At 32.3% G+C, this 17,731-nt stretch overlaps 1 protein-coding gene across 2 annotated transcripts in view; it reads left to right on the forward strand.

Annotated features, from left to right (window-relative positions):
- The window catches only part of LOC134531618 (aldo-keto reductase family 1 member A1-like), a 77,939-nt gene that overhangs the window by 10,799 nt on the left and 49,409 nt on the right, over positions 1-17,731 (forward strand). For both annotated transcript variants that reach the window (XM_063367373.1, XM_063367374.1), the window contains exons 2-3: positions 6,944-7,111; positions 14,493-14,678. In XM_063367373.1, coding sequence (XP_063223443.1) covers positions 6,944-7,111; positions 14,493-14,678 — 354 coding nt within the window. The remainder of the gene's footprint in view (positions 1-6,943; positions 7,112-14,492; positions 14,679-17,731) is intronic.

Genomic DNA, 17,731 nt, shown 5'->3' on the forward strand with positions numbered 1-17,731 from the left:
TTGTTGTTTGTGCCTAGAGAGCACCACTGTATCAATTATCGTTACGGATGCCATCTTGGATTCTAGAAACATTGCTTGATTCATTATGTCCGCCATCTTGGATGACTATGACATCATCATTACACTTTTCTTTACGGCTACCATATTAGATTCTAGAAAGTGGCAGTTTTCGTTTTGGTCGCCATCTTGAAAATCTTGATTTATTATTCAATTTTAATAAAAAAAATTTAAAATTTATAAAAGAATTCCATTAATTAAAATTTAATCAAAATATAGAAAAAACATACATTTAAGACATGGACCTCGGAGTCCTCGGTACGAAAATGGTAAGAGAAAAAAACAAAAAAAAACATCAGATCCTTTTCCCATGGAATCCACCTACAGACTGACGTCCCTCCACCAGTACCAGGGTATTTATCGTCAGCTGGTATGACGTCATGTCCGCCATCTTGTCTTCGTCTGCTGGAGACCACCATCTTGTTTCGTCTACTAGAGTGTGGTGACACAATGTTAGTATAATATTTTGTTCACCATGCCTTTGACCTCGATTGTTGACATTTATCTTTGACCTTGACTTTGAACTTTGACCTTACCTTGAAATTTGACCTTGACTTTGACGACCACCTGAGATACATCATTTTGTGTTTAGTACTCGCTACCAGGAACGATAGTTAACACATAGTAACCGCTAAAGGACATTGACACCATCTTGTTTTCATCTGCTGGAGGACTCTGTCTTGTGTGTGTACTTGTCTGATAGAGTGTACTACCATCATACTTGTTTAAGTTTTACCTTCTAGAGTGCAGTAATAATTTATTATTAATGTGACACCCGCCATCTTATCATTTGGGTGCCATCTTGGTAATTTGTAATTATTTAGCTAGAAATTCGGGAAAAATTACAAAAGTCATTAAATAAATTTATAATCAATATACTGATTGATTCGAACGATTCCTGTCCTTGGTTCGATTTCTGGACGATGCAAAAAATTTAATTTTATATAAATATAATAACTTTAATAAATCATGGTCAAAGTCCTAAAAGAAGCATAGTTTCCAAATCAACCAACATCCTATAAGCCATTACGACCGTCATTTGGATATTTGTATTTATTGACTTATAAATGCGGGAAAAATTACAAAATTACCGAAAAATTAACTCATTAATTTACATATTGAATCGATGGATTCCTGTCTTCGATTTGCTTCTTAACAAGTGACAAGTGTAACTAAATATAAAATAAATTTTACATTTTGGTTTCCATTACATTTCGCGGAGTTTATTAATCATTAACTCTACAAAAACAACTCAAGACAATATAACTGACCAACGAATTAAATTTGTTATCAATAAGCCTAACATGAAAGTCTAGTTTTTCGATACTTAGAATAACCTCTAAATCGTTCATGTACAAAACCATCCATACATATACACCAAGCGTCTTCGGACCGCGAGACCGGGCCATGAACAATGTCAGACATATAGACCATGAACACACAGTACCCACAGGAAACGGAATAAACACTCAGTACACACAGTACACACAGGAAACAGAATGAAAAAAGAGTCCACACAGTACACACAGGAAACGGAATTAACACACGGTACACACTGGAAACAGAACGAACACACAGCAAACGGAATGAACACACAGTACACACAGGAAACAGAACGAACACACAGGAAACAGAATGAACACACACAGTAGCGTAAACACAGGCTTAGTTGGAAATCAGAATACAATAAATAAAACATTATATTTTTGTAATTTAAATTATTTATTTTATTTCTCAACGTTATTCAAATGCAGGTAAAACAAATCATTATTATATGTAGCCAGCCTCCTTCAGTTCTTTGAGTATGAAGGATATTTCTTTGATGCACGAATAGTTTCCTGCACAAAGCGAGCCATGTAGAAGTCTTAGCCGGTCAACCAGTATGTTGGGATCTTTCCATGATGTTTAATCATCTCTTCTGCCACCATCTTCCTTGGACGTTTATTATAAATATTATGATCTGGTGTCTTCCGTTTTAACACCAACCACAAGGTCACTTTCATCATCAAGCCAGTAATCATCACAAGCTTGATCAGATTTATTTAATATAACACGACGTTTCCAGCAGTTTGGTCTCAGGACACCATCACAGTCTTCGATCTTGCCGACTTTAGGTGCTTCAGCACAGTCTTCGATCACGTCGCCAGCTTCAGAGTCACTGTAGCAATCACCGTAGAAGGCATCGTCTTCAAGCAGATTACCGTAAGAATTCTATATCGATGATGTCGAAGTTTCTTCATTGTCTTCATTCTTCCTTTTTAAGAGTCCATCATTATTCCAAAGTATGGAGGATCTACTGAATATGGGCTTGAATGTATTCTCACTTTTAACTGTGTTTATACTTCCATTACTTTCAGTCTTCCCGAAGCCATCAGCATCCTTCAATTTATGTTCTTCGTCACGATCGGGTGAGCTAATACCATGACGCTCAGGACAAGGAAAATTATTGTCGTAATGCAGATCACTCTTCTTTAGTCTAGTAGATCCATCGATGTCCTCTTTGCCGTAAGTAGACTTGGCTTTACATGTTCTACCATGTCTTTTTAAGCTGTCAATTCGTGTTAACAACCTGCTACACCGATTACAGCTTAACATTTTACGTAGTGGGTTTTTAACACAATCATTCTTCTCATGACGTCTAGCATTCCTTCTCATTACAAAATCCTTGCTACAGTATCTACAGCGGCTGCCTTTCGATTCAGCTGTAGATAACAAACCATGATCCATGGTAGCTTCTGTGACTAATGTTAGATGCAAAACTAAGAGTTTTAAATTGAAACCATTACTTAAATAGAATTTTTTAATATTTTTCTTCAGGGAGAGTTAATTTATCTCATGCAAAGGTACTTGTTGCAAGTAGTTCTGCTTTTAAACACCAGATGCCCCAAGTGTTTCTTGCAGGTAAATAATATTTATTTATTTTTATGCGGGATGCGGGATGCACACTAACAATCGCAAAAGAATAAAGGCTTCGCTAGACAACAAAGAGAAGGAAGTTCGTCCTTCGTGATAGTGTTTCTCATCCGTCTTATCACATATTTTTGTACTGAGTTATGTTTTTTTAATCCACATTATAAAAATATTGCAAGTGCTAATTTAGTAGTAGCAGAAATTCACTAATTAAATGTAACTGATTAAAATGGCATGACTCATTAAGTAAAAAATACTTCATGCAGAGATTGATTTCTCATCTGTAACAAGAAGCACATGAAGAAAATCACCACAATATTGAAAAGAATAATCGGAAGCACTAAGAGAAAACCATCAAAATATTGACAAGAATAATCAGGACATGACGTCATACCAGCTATCGTAATATACCTTGGTACTGGTGGAAGGAGGTCAGTCTGTAGGTGGCTTCCATGGAAGAAGGATCTGATGGTTTTATTTTTAATTTTTTGCTCTTACCGTTTTCGAACCGAGGACTTCGAGATCCATGTCGTAAAAATATGTTTTTTAAAATATTTTTATTAAAATTTAATTATTGGAATTCTTTTATAAATTTAAAATTTTTTTCATTAAAATTGAATAATATATCACGATTTTCAAGATGGCGACCGAAACGAAAAATAAAACTTTCTAGAATCTAATATGGTAGCCGTGAAGAAAAGTGCAATGATAATGTCATAGTCATCCAAGATGGCGGACATAACGAATCAAGCAATGTTTCTAGAATCCAAGGTGGCATCTGTAACGATAATTGATACAGTGGTGACATAATTCAAAATGTCGGGTGTGTTGTAAGATGTTTTTATTACTTTTAATTGAGATTTTTTTACATATATTAACAAATTACTGGTTTGCTCTCACCGGAAATCGAACCGAGAACCCAAATTGTTTAAATAACTAAACATTTCAAGGAGGCAATTTTTTAAAAATATTTTTTATAATTTTTTCGGAATTTCTAGCATAAAAATTACAGATTTTGAAGATGGCAGCTGTAACGATATTTGCAACAGTTACGTATTAATACAAGATTGTGGTTCTGACTCGAAAGTGAGATGATATTTTTACTTCAAATTAAAAAATATTACATGTCCGAATATGCATGATATTTATATGTATACTTTATTTAATTCTCAGTCTGGTTAATGTCTCGATGGCCCTGCGGTTAAAGGCGTATGTTTTCCAACCTAGAGATCAGAGCTGCGATGGTCCGAATCACAGGGCTTCCAATGTATTTTGCATAAAAAAATTTAATATGACGATAAGCACCATAATAGCTATGTTAGGTAATGGAACATCGACATTATGTGATTAGACAGATCTGCTGGCGCTCTCTAGGAACAAACAGCAGAAACAAAGTCGGCGGTATCCAAAATGGCGACCTCCAGCAGAACAGAAAAAAAATGAAGAGCGGCGCTGGTGCTCTCTATGCACAAACAACAGAAACAAAGTCGACTGTATCCAATATGGCGGCCTCCAGCGGAACAGAAAAAAATCAATATGGCGGGCATGAAGAAAATTGCATCATGAGTGAGTGGGGCACTCGATTTAAAGATTGTGTTTCCAAAATGGCGGAACTAGAAAGCGGATCCGAGATGGCGGATACAAGATGTCAGCCAAGTTCAAGGTCAAAGGTCAATGTCACGGTCATCCAAGATGGCCGCCATGACGTCAGAGCAATCGGCCGGCTCGAATCCCCTGAATCCCGCGCCTCCAGCCCTGTCCCAGAACATACTAAACCTACCTACTTACTACTGTAAAGCGCATGTAATGTGAGAACGGTGCTGACTGATTACCTCCTCCACTGCCAGAACCATGTTCAGTCTCACGGCCACACACGGCCTTCGCTGGCTGACAGGGCCACGCCACGTCTGCCAACTACTGGAATTTAGCTGGCCTCTGTGAAGCGGGAAGGGGAAGATGTGAGGCTACCAATTCTACAGCCATGCTCATGTTGCGGGACTACACGTAAACTTTAAATCAGAAATATTTTTGCTTTATAAACTGGCGAAATTAATAAACAACACCTCGTTGAAATGTCTTTTTTGACCACACAATGCAAAAATGTAATGTTCGTAATATTCTGTAGGAACATATCTGTTCCTTTTTGAACTTTAAAATCGTAAGTGTATGAAATTAATATTTTTTTTCAATTTCTTATATAGGGAAATAAATTTAAAATTTATTTATCCAATGGGATAAACAATTTTTCAAAGTTGTAAGTCATTGAAATTGAATTAATTTTTATAGCAACACTGCCATTTTTTTTTGTAAAACACGATTATTTAAATTAATGTTTTAATAAAATAAATCAATGGGTTTATGGGTATGTCTTGCAACAAAACATTCCATACAATAATTGAATTATTTTATTGAAATAAATTGTTAGACAAAAAATTATAATTAATGTTTAAAACTGCAGTATAATATGCAGGAAAAAAATGGTACACTTTATTTTTAATAAGGTCTGTACAAAAAAAATACCTTGTTAATTAATAAAATTGGTTTGGAATAAATATAATTGAATAAACCGTCCATTTATTACTTAAGGGCTCAACAATTACTAAACCATTTAAATTTGTCTTAATCAATAAATAACATTTAATGTTTGCAGTTTTACGAATGTGTGATTTAATTAAAGTTATAGTTTTTTTTGTAATCAGACAATAACGTAAACCTAAACATACTAAATATATCTTTATATTTATACCAAAAACTAAACAATTAATTAATACGTTTTGTTCTGATTATTATTTAAATGTATTCCAACAACGGAGAAAAAACATGTCCTGATTGATTGCCCTGTTGATTAAAACATGTTTTAATAAGATATTTTAACTCTATTAGTTAGTTAATTTATCACCATTAAAAAGTCAGTCCACAAATTAATCACACGAAAAGTCCACTACTTACTCTCCCCACTGGAGCTCAGCTCGACAGTGGTTCCCTCTGCTGATCGTCTCTTGCCACGCACCTCGGTCCCAACACAATGCTTCCACTACTCTCTCGTCCGCCGCACACAACACCCTTCGGTCCCCGATGATCCGACACACAGCACACGAGGCCCGTCGCTCGTCGCCCGCTATCGCTCGCCAAGCGGTCTCTCGCGCTCTTCACTTCAACCTCTCCGGTTACATACCTCCCAGCCCTTGCTTTGGAAAGGTCCTTCGGAGTGTCGCGTCATGAGAATCCTCGTCTTAACACTCGAAGCTGCGAAAATAAAAGTGCCATAGTTACGCCTCTTCACGCAGATTGGGCTCTGGGAACGTTTGGAACCCTCAGCTGCTGCTACTCGGACTACCGTTTAGCTGTAATGTAGGGATGCACGTTAACTGCATTGCGCCCCTCTAGTAGTATCACGTGCCTGCTGGCTGGCCAGTCGCCTTACTAGCTTCCTTGTAACATTATAAACGCAACCTCGGAACCAAAATAGAGTTAAAATTGGTAAAGTGTTTCAAGTGAAATATGAATTATATTTAAATACCTTCTTTAATAAGTCTTAAAAAAATAATTTCTTTCAGACAATGTTTAACTAAATGAAAAGTTTATTCTTTCCACGACCGCTAAATAATGAAATTATTAACGAAAAAACTGTGTAGTAAATTCTGCAACATACATTTTACTAAAATAAACAAAACTGAGTTTGAATAAAATTTATACACCAACATTTTATGTAAAATATAGGCCTATAAATATTTTTTTCATATTTACTTTTTTTGTTACCTGTTTATTAGTGTTTTATAATACATAAAACACACACACACACACACATATATATATATATGAAGTACAATTGCCAAATTAAAAAAAAAATACTTGTAAAGCTTTCAACGTGGGTTGCTTTATATATATTTACTAGTTCATAAGCAAAATATGAAATAAGTTTTAAGGAAACATTTTTGTCTAAATAGATGTTTGCTAAAAGTTATTTGCTTTACAGGAATTGGGTGACGCGCTCAAAACTATGCTAAACTTAGCTCTTGAAATCGGCTACAGGCACATCGACACTGCCCACGCATACCAAAATGAGGCCGCCATAGGAGAAGTGCTGAAGACGTGGCTAGACTCTGGAAAGATCAAGAGAGAGGAGCTATTTGTTGTCACCAAGGTAAGTGTTTCTCTCTTTAGTAACGTACGTGACTGCATTCTGGCCCCCAACGTAAATATGTACGAGAAGGAACAATTGTTAGTACAATCATTACTGTACTATGGCATGTCTTTGATAAGCTCACTTTACTTATGATCATCAAAACAAATAATATTTAAAATATATATATTAATAAAAATAATTCGTAGATTCCGAAGAAAATTAACCTTTATATATCGCAATTTTTTTAAAGATCTCTAGACCACCAAACAACTTCATATCAAGAGTTGAAATAAATATTTATGTTTGTATTCGTCCATTAGTTATAATAATTTAACGACAGGATTATTAGTTTTATGTTACACACATTGCTCTAAAATAACGCACCAAAAAAACCACATAAAAAATTCGATCGCGTTCAGAAATAAAATATGAAAACCAAAATGGTATAAAAGACAAATTTTAATTGAAAAAAAAAACCCTTATTTTAAACTCCTAAACATAAAATACAGTTTTTGTTTCTTTAATTTTTTTTAAATTATTACTACCTACATCTTTATTTTGAGTGTTTTTTTGAAAACAACTGCACCACACCTTACCTCTATTCATAAAATATTTGAGGTTATGAACAAAGGCAGGCGGATGCTGAAAGCTCGTGGACCAAGGCTCATGAAGTGTTTCGATGTGCAGAGGGGTTAGTTAGAGTATCAACAGGACTGACTGGTCATGCACACTCACAATAAACTATAAGAGTATTAGTCAATGATTAAATAAAAAGGACAATTTCAGATAAATAATTTATTTTTTTATGTAAATTATTTTTTAAATCTCAACACCCTGACCATATTATATTACCATATTATATTATCACTAGTATTTTAAATTATTTCTTACATGATACTGATTTTACTATGTTTAAGTTTTATCTTATCTGGGGCCCCTTACAAAAACGAATAATTTTTTTTTGTTTACTATTAAAACAAATTAATAATTACATGATGAATTCCTTACAAAACAAAATTTTTTTTTGTTTATCAAAATATCTTTAGTCCATGTTACATTGTTTCGTTGCTTGTAAATTACATATTTTAAATAAGACTTTACATTGGTTCAAAAAAGAAATTCTTTAAGATAGAAGAGAAGACAAAGTTTGACGAGAAGTCCGATGAGGTTAAGTCCACGAAATTTTCACATTATGTAGAGTTGATTAAAAAAAAATGTTAGTAGTTCATGCCAAAAATAATGAAATAGTCGTCGGCTTTCCTGAATTAGGTGCAGTCACATCATTTTGCTTCCGGGCTGCCGGGGACAGGCCCCCAACACCACAGCACAAGTTGGTTCAAGTGTACCGCATGACCGGTATCGTGGATTACCGCGTGGCCGGTATCGTGGAACCGCTAATTAACATAAAATAACAAAGAATATTAACCCGCCCGGTGTTACAAATATTACCCTACGTTATTGAGACATAAAACAACAAAACTTACCACTTAGTGCGGTTGTAGATGCTTAATGCATCTTGAAAACTTTAAATCACACAAGAACGAATTTTTGAGTTACTACATCATGGCGTCAAAGTGCTGGAAAAGACCGTTTGTGGTCAGTAAGTGCAAGACGAAGAAGGACATTGAACATGGCACTCGTAGAGAGTACTTTTTAGAAAATCAAAAGATCGATAATACATTAATTCTATTACAAAAAGATTGACTTATAATTTGATAAATATACCTTCACATATTTACCATAATAATTAAATTGCAAACACATTATTCATAATAGATTCAAAAAAATTACATTGACACAATAAAAAAAAACTTGATGTTCAAACATTTAAATTACACATAATTAAAATTTTTACAACTTCGTTCAAAATTAACCTTTAAATCTTTAAATGACATACTTATTACCATTAACAAATACCAAAATAAAACACTGAAAACGTGTGGAAACCAGTTAGCCCAAAAAAAAAATTATAAATAAATAAGTTGAGCAAGTGCCACCAACATTACAACGGCACACAACAAACAATAGCTTTAAAAATAACTTCATAGCTCTCTTAGAAAGCAGATCATGAAATCTGTAAAATGTTTTGTAAACATAATATACATGCTTAAAATTTTTGTTGAAGTGTTTCTGATACGATTCAACTTTAGGGCGACAGATGAAAAAAAAATTGTCGCAGAAAAAAAAACCATTATAGCCTGCCAATAATATTTTTTTTTTTGTGAATCGTATATTTAAGTTTTAAATTTTTGTCTGGAATATTTTGTAACTGCAAATCTTTGCGGAAGGGGCGAATATATGGTTTTAATGCTTAGTTTATGAATTAAATAGGTATTTAAATATGAATGTTAACTACAGCACAGTACAGATTCTTCATACTACATAAGACTAATGGCAAACTAATGACTATTCAATTACCACCGAGAATATTCAAAACACTCTACAGAAACGTTGTATTAAATCAAGTTAAAATATTCAGGTTGCAAATAATACACTAAAGAGTTAGATTGATTATTTTGGAGTATTTTAGAATATCAAAAGTTTGTTGATTTGAAATTTCCTGAGTGTCCCAAAAGTTTCTAAAATGTTCCAAAAATATATAATTATGATCATTAATACATAAATGGGAAGTAGGCAACAGGCTACTAGGGTGTGATTTTTTGATGGGGTCAATGATCGCCAGCCATCTTTAAATTTTAAAGGAAAATGTTCTTAAAATTTCTTTAAAACTACTTACAAAACCTTCGAAATCACAAAATTTTACTATTTCGAGGGGAAAAAATTTTCCATTGAGGGAAAATTTAAAATGTTATTCCTTAAAAATGATTTATGCTTTTAACCCAAAACAAGGCTTAAAACGTCTCGAAATATTCAATTGAAGCCTCTAAAGTCATTAAAGTAACCATTGCCCCTTTAACGACTGAAATATGATACACCGGCTGAATTTCGATACCGTGCTAAATATTCTTTAAAAATGTGAATAATTAAAAAAAAGGTATTTCGAATGTCATCGAGTTCGCAGTCCTCAGTTCGATCCCAGCCAGAGTAATTTAATAATATATTTATCAAGATACCCAAAAAAGTAATAACTTGTACAAAAAAATATTTTGTTACTTGAATAAAACCTGCACATGGTCATACATTTCAAAGTTCTTTGTTCAATTCCAGGTGAGCACAGTTTAAAAATTTCAAAAGCTTCTTTCGCGATATTCACCAGGCAGCTGCTCCCTACTACTAATACAAAGGCATTTATTATTTTCATCATTACGACGTCACGGAAGTTTTCTGGGTTCCGCCATTTAGTTTTCGTCCACTAGAATGCAACATCATATTGATTTATAAATTTCCTGCTAGAGTGTATAGTGTCAATAAGGAGATCGTTGCTGTCGTTGTATCCGCCATATTGTATTTTAGCGTTACTGCTGCCATTTATAAAATTTGTGACTTCCAATAAATAGACTCGAAAAATATTTTTAAAAAATTTTCAATAATTATCTTATTAATATATTTATAAATTTATTAACAGGTAAATTGTTTTAATGATTTTTGTTTTATAAATATGGAATTGAATGTGGTGATAAAAGGGCCGACAAGATGGCTGACACAACAATTGTTGAAAATTGAGTGATTGCACTAATCTAGCGGTTAAAAATCAAACCAAAATGAGGGTAGCACATTCTAGAAAACATCATGTGCAATATGAATCACTAGCGCTCCTAGTAACACGTATTTGAAACGAAGTTGGTGGTAGGGTGCTCTTGCTCCTAGTAGCAAGTGGCTCAGCCTCCATCAGTGCAGCTATTATTACTTAAAATTAAAAATGCTGGTATAGAAATTAGTTATTTTTGTATACACTTTATTTAAATCTTAATCTTATATATGTTTCTAGGCCATGTGGTTAAAGGCTTTAGTTTTACATACCACAGGTCCTACGTGTCATGGTTCGGATCACCTTGCTTCAGATGTATTTTTTATAATCTAATTAATTGTGTCTGTAAAGGCTAGTCCACATAACTCGTCCTCGGACAGTGGTCCGCGGACGTTAACGTCCGCGGACGAATGTACACATTTGTGCGTGTCTACATGCTGCTGGTCCGAAGCAGGTCCAAAGTGAAGCTTAGCAGTCGTAACACCAGAGTGCAGTAAATGTGCGAGGCATTTGACAATATGTTAAATAAATAAATATTACAACATAATATAATTGAGCTTTTATCATACGTGGCACAATATTAGGTGAATTATTGCCTAAGCCGTTTTAACTTCAGACGAATCTTCATATAGTTTTCAAGACGTCTGCATGTAAAACCACAGTGTAAAACAAAGAAAATGTTAACAAATATTAACCTCAAGTCGTTCTCTTCGCGACCAACTCTTTTTTTATTTCAGGTCAAATTACTCCCAACTCTTTCAACTCCCGCGAGTCAAACAAATCTCTGACTCGTCCGCGGACTAAAAGTTAAAGTTTGCAAATGATTTTGGGACATGGGACATTGGGACATTGGGACACGGGGACGTGATGTCAGAGGGTCACGTGCACCAATCAGCAGTTAGCTGTCCGCGGACTACGGTCCGAATACGAGGTATGTGGACTAGGCCTAAGGGTCATAAAACATTGGTAGATAAAGGAACATAGACCTATGTGCATTAGACACAGCGACACTGGCTCATACATACAACTCATTAGTCATTAGATAAGAACTCGAACACGTTATCTTCGTTAGAACAAACTCAAACCTAAATATTTTTATTTTTGAATTCTATCTCATTATTTGGTTTTACCTGAAAGTTGATTTGCCTTTATATGTGACGTTTGAAAACCATATATATTTTTAAACCAGAACTTTAGAATTATTTATATTTTTCTAAAAAATTATTTATTTACAATAATCTGAAATTTAGACGAGCGAATTCACTGACGGAAATTTATTTAGAATTTTCTCCTTTGTTATATTTTAAGCATTGTTCCTAAATTATATTTATTTTATTTTTGGTTTGTTTGACTTTATTTGAGTTAACTCGTATCATTTTACAATTTGTTTTAAAATTTGCCGCCTTTATAAATATATTTAATTTAATATTTTAATTATTTTAATATGTACCTATTAATTAATTTCGAATTAAAATATAAAAATTTATAATTAAAATTGTAAGAAAATAAATTAAATTATAAAGCATTTTTATAAAATATATGTGATCGTCTCAACAAAATTATTTTTAACGACGAACTACTGAAAATGAGACGAGCAAATCACACGGATGTAAACTAATTAATATGGTTCTTTTGCTATAATTTATGCATTGTTACAAAATTATTTTTATTTATTTTGGTTTCACTTCATTTAAGTATACCCATACTTTTTTTGCAAAATTGTGCGAAGTAAAATTTTTCCACTCGTGTTGTAACTGCAATTCCATGTAGATTTAATATGTTTAGTATAATTTTTATGTGTATCTACATATTAATTTTAAATAAATATTATAATAATTTATTTTCTAAGAAATGGATTAAAATTTCAAAAAAATAATACATTAAATATTTAATAATATCCTCAAAAACAAAATTTTTTAAATGAAGAAATAATCCAATGTCATGCAACAATTATTTGCAGCAGTTTATTTACAAAATCTCATTAACAGGCTGTTTGATGATTTCTAAATATTTCTAAAGTAAGCAAATATATTTATTTGAATATCTATTAAATATCATAATAAATAAAGAGGTGCTTTAAAACATTTCAAAAGGGCATTAAATGCTTGTTTTAGTTATCTTGAAAACTTTTAAATTTAACAATTTGGTCAAGGGGTGGTTGGATCATTAAAATAAATAAACCTAGCTATAAATTTAAAAAACAAAAATTGTTAGCTTTAGCGAGTTGTCTTAAGCGTTACTTGGAGGAACTCTACCTCTTTTAACTCTCACTTGGTGAAATCATGCAAGAAGAATTTAATCCTTTTATCTTAATTGAAAAAAAAAAAATACAATCCTTCAAGTAATATAAAGGTGTAGTTTCAGCATCCACTAGAGGATGTCTAAAGAAAGATTAGTCTAATGAATTTACCTAAAAATATCTTTCAAAAACACAAACATACATTTATTTTTAGTAACAAATGAAACTTACAAGAATTTACACGTTAGTCTTTTCGTTTCATTTACAGCGATTAGTGAAAGTAAGGGGACAATGAATTTTGTCTTCCTTAATAAATTAAAATTATCTTAGGCACTAACGTAAGAGAGAGAGAGAGAGAAAGTATCAAAACTTTAACTATCATTCTATCTTGTTAACATTTCAAGTTCAAGTAACAAAAAACATAAGTTAAATAATGTCCTTATCTTAGCCTAGAGAGACTTAGTTAAAAACATTTGATCCACAGCATCTCCAACTACTGTCCATTCCAAAGTCGCGAATACGTTGTGACAAGCCGGAGCCCGAATGCCACAATATTTCTCTTAAAAAGGGGGAGGGGGAAGAGAGATTGGTGGCAGAAATGTGGGATTTGATAGTTTAGACCTACATAGAAAGTAATTAACGAACTTTATCATCTTCAAACGATATTTTTCAACCAAAATAACTGTATCATAACTAAAACCCTTACAACTATTCTAAACCGATAGATATTGTGTATTTTTAGGTGGTAATAATGATCTGTTATTCAATTAAATCACCAATTGCATTAAGGGTTGTTCATGGGAAATATGGTTTTAAAGCAGTTTATGATGATATTTAGAAAGTTTACAATAACTTTGAACCGATTGGATATTTTTTTTTGCTAAGTGAGATGATAAAATTCCTACAACTATTATAAATTTACTTTAGTTTAGTATACTTTTAGAACTTATTAACGGTTCATGTATTTCTTCGATACAAAATCCGTCTCGGATTATATGCAATGTGTAGGGCAAAATCTCAAATACCCATTCCAGCAGAAGGGAACTCAAGATTTTGCCTAAGGACATGTGGCTTCAAACACTCTTTGCATGATTAAAAAAACAAATAAAACACAAAGTAAATGATTTATCAGACAATAGAAAAACAACCAATATTTTAAATATTTCTGTCGTGCTTGTACGATGAAATCCAAAAATCATGTTAACGTGTACCATAATCTCTTAAAAGATATACTATAACTGTGATACGAATAGGAGGATTTATACTACTGTTAAATAGTAATGGTTTCTTTGTGACTTAGTTTTGGGCTTATGAGAATATTTAATATTTTTATTTATTCCTAAACCGAATATAATCGGCGGCTTTAAACTCAGCCCCTTCAACCCCTTGACAAAGCTTTAAAAGTATTTACCCCTGGGATTGAGGCGGGGAAGGGGGGAGAAATTTTATAACGCAAGAAAATTTCGTTCTTGAATAAAAAGTATGATACCAAATGTTGTTTTCTCTTCCAGCTACCTGGCATGGGTAACCGAGCAGAGAGTGTCGAGAAGTACCTCAAGCAATCTCTGCAAGATCTGCAACTGAGTTATGTCGATCTGTACCTCGTTCACAGTCCCGTTGGCTCAATTGAAGGTACTTCAAATAATCCTATGGATAGAGCCGTTGACATGAATACAGATCATATCAGTCTTTGGAAGGTGCGTATTTTTTGTGTATACTTAGATGTTTATAAATGATAAGTCGTAGTGAAATTCTTTATTCTGTAGATAAACTAACTGTTCCTTAACTAAAGTTAAATACATTCAATAGACCTTACGTTTGTGAGAATCATGTAGTATCTTAAAGTAAAATGATACGCAGGTTTTCTCAGCCAATTTTCACCAAATGTTTTTAAAAATATCGTCATTAGAAGAGGTAAAAGTAATAAATTAGTTTAAAAAAATGTTTCTAGGTTTCTTGATTGTTTTTGACTATGATTGGGACGCAGAAAAAATGGAGGAACTTTTTTATCACAATTTTCTTGAAAAATAGTTATGAGTATTAAATAAAATTTATATATATTATATAAATAATTATGACTACACCTTTTTAATGAAATATATATATTTTTTGTTGTAAATATTAGAATATAGTACTAAAATTTTACATGCAGATAAAATCCATGATTTTAACCGATATGTTGAGATCTATTGTGATTTAATGTTATATTATTTACAGTTGTTAATTTTTTTATTTTTATGAGAGTATTTATTAGAAGTGCTGTGAAAAATTGGTAATACATGTTTTATACTACACTACAAATTTTTTTAGAATTGAATTAAAATTTAAATCTTCAATTTCTTAATGTTATACGTGGATACAAAACGTGCTTATTGTTCAATTCCGCCATATTTTTATCAAAATTTGGTTTAAACTGTGCTCCAAGACACTTTTTTTGTGTGGATTTTAGCTGCGTTCTTCTCTTAATACTTTAAACAATTTGTGTGTAAGTAAACCGAAAGTTAAAGAGTGTGAGTACTAAAACTATTTCAGCTATTTCATTGTGCAAAATATTTATAATACAAAGATACGTTGAATAATTGATGAATAATCTAGTAAAAACGAAACATTTTGTGGAGAACACTTTCTATAAACCTCGTGTAAGCCTACAGATATTCTATTGCTAAACTAATATTTGTAAAAGCCCCAAATGTTTCTTATTTCTGTTTGAATATTGTCTTAAATATTCACCTAAATTTAAACACATTTTAAAAATGCACAATTATTGTGAAATTAAAATAAATAATTATTTTTTTTCACGTTAATCTTATCAGATATAACACAATTATGTGCAAATTCAAGAAATAGTGAGTTCTTATTTGGTACAATAACAAAATGAGTACACTTTTTTTAAAGATATTCAGATATTTATGCATATAAGTACATTCCCTGTACTGTTACAAATGCAAATTAAAACAGGCTAGTTTTAAGTAATTGCTTAACCACTTATTAAGAGTGTTTAATTTACTGACATAATCATCCACCAAATCAGTTTTTTTAGGGTGTACTGTTACCACACTTACAAAAATATTTACATTAATTTTGTTTATCTTTGCAGGAAATAATTTTTGGTTATAAGTGTTTCGCTTATAATATGTATTATCTTTGTGTAATGTTGTATGATACTAAGGTAAAAATTTATATATTATCTTTGACTGATAGTTTAAAGGCATTTAACTAAGGATGACAGCATTGTTTTAATTGTAGAGAAACTTCTTATCTGCCATTTTGACAACAAAATTAATCTAAATATTTGAATTGTGAAATATGTAAATATTTTCTATTAAACAACAATAAATAATTTATGTTTATAATTAGCAGAAAAAGATGTTATGGCTTGCGATATAAGTTTCACTGAGTATAAGACGATATCGTCCATGGATTCCACTTCTTACCATTCTCGTTTATATTATAATTGCCCTGATGAGCCATCAAACCCCTATTAAAATATTAAATTATATTTTTCTTGATAATTTTCACTGACTATTTCGAAAATCATGCCATCAGTGTGGTTCGATAAATCGTGTAGTAGAACTTCGCAGTACCTTTCGGTAGCAATTATAATTTTTGGATGGACCAGCTGTTTGATTTCAATTAGTTTTTTGGTGTTTGGGTGTATAATTGCACCTTTATTTTTTGCAGCTGTTCGTAGCAATTTGTTTTAACTCTCCATTAATTTTGCTTCAACGAAAAAAAATAATGCCTCTTCTGAAGAAAATTATTTATAAATTTTTTCTTTTCTTTTTGATTTGTAATATAAACATTTAGATAATTAAGGACTTTCACTAGCGAAAAGCTTTACGCAAGCTGATTCACCACGATTGCCTTAGCTTCGTTGTCTGTTTTAAAGTACTCTGGCTGCTATTTTCTTTTTTGTTTGCTCTTTAGCTTCTTCGAGCATTTTGGTTTTTGGAAGACCACGTTTCACTGAACTAGTACATGGATCATTCTCATCTTTTGTCTCACTAACGGTATACATTTTATTTTACATCCAATCATGATTTATATATATTTGTCCAAATCTTGTCTTTGAGCGATAGGACTTTTTCAATTTACTTTTGTACATATAGTGCATATAATACATATAATAATTTGTTTAAATTTTCTTCATGAATTAATTTATGATTCTTGATGACTTTTTCATAATATTATTTAAATGATTTTAATTTCATTATCAACTTTCCTAAGTCCCTTTTTGTAGGCATGTTTCAGTCCTAAACAGAAAAATTATAAAAAATAACTTACTCGTTTCTACAAGAACATTACCTGACATATATAATACTACGAGTTGTCTAGGTAAATAATTTATTTATTTAATCTACCTATTCAGTTAAATCATTGGCAGGTCAGTGTCAATATTGATGGTGAATACATTAGTAATCAGTAAATAGATATGTCAATGGAAAAATAAAGCTTACTGAAAATGATTTGGTCTTCATGTGTTTGCACACAATAACGCCACAATTTCACTACATAACGAGAACTGAACACCGGAAATACAACAACTGCAGGATGTACCAGGGTTTTCCAAAGTACGATCCCCAGGAGGAGGACAAAGTTAACGGGAGGACAAGGCACCGCGCCCTCCACATCAGGTACGTGAGCTCTGGGCTTCTCCCAGAAATGTCTCTGCCATTACTGTGGCTTTAGGTTGCGCACAATTGGTTACCTCCATACAAACACTAACCACTGCTTGGCACAAATAATTTTG

Source organism: Bacillus rossius, chromosome 5, assembly GCF_032445375.1.
Source record: "Bacillus rossius redtenbacheri isolate Brsri chromosome 5, Brsri_v3, whole genome shotgun sequence".
Taxonomy (NCBI): Eukaryota; Metazoa; Arthropoda; class Insecta; order Phasmatodea; family Bacillidae; genus Bacillus; species Bacillus rossius.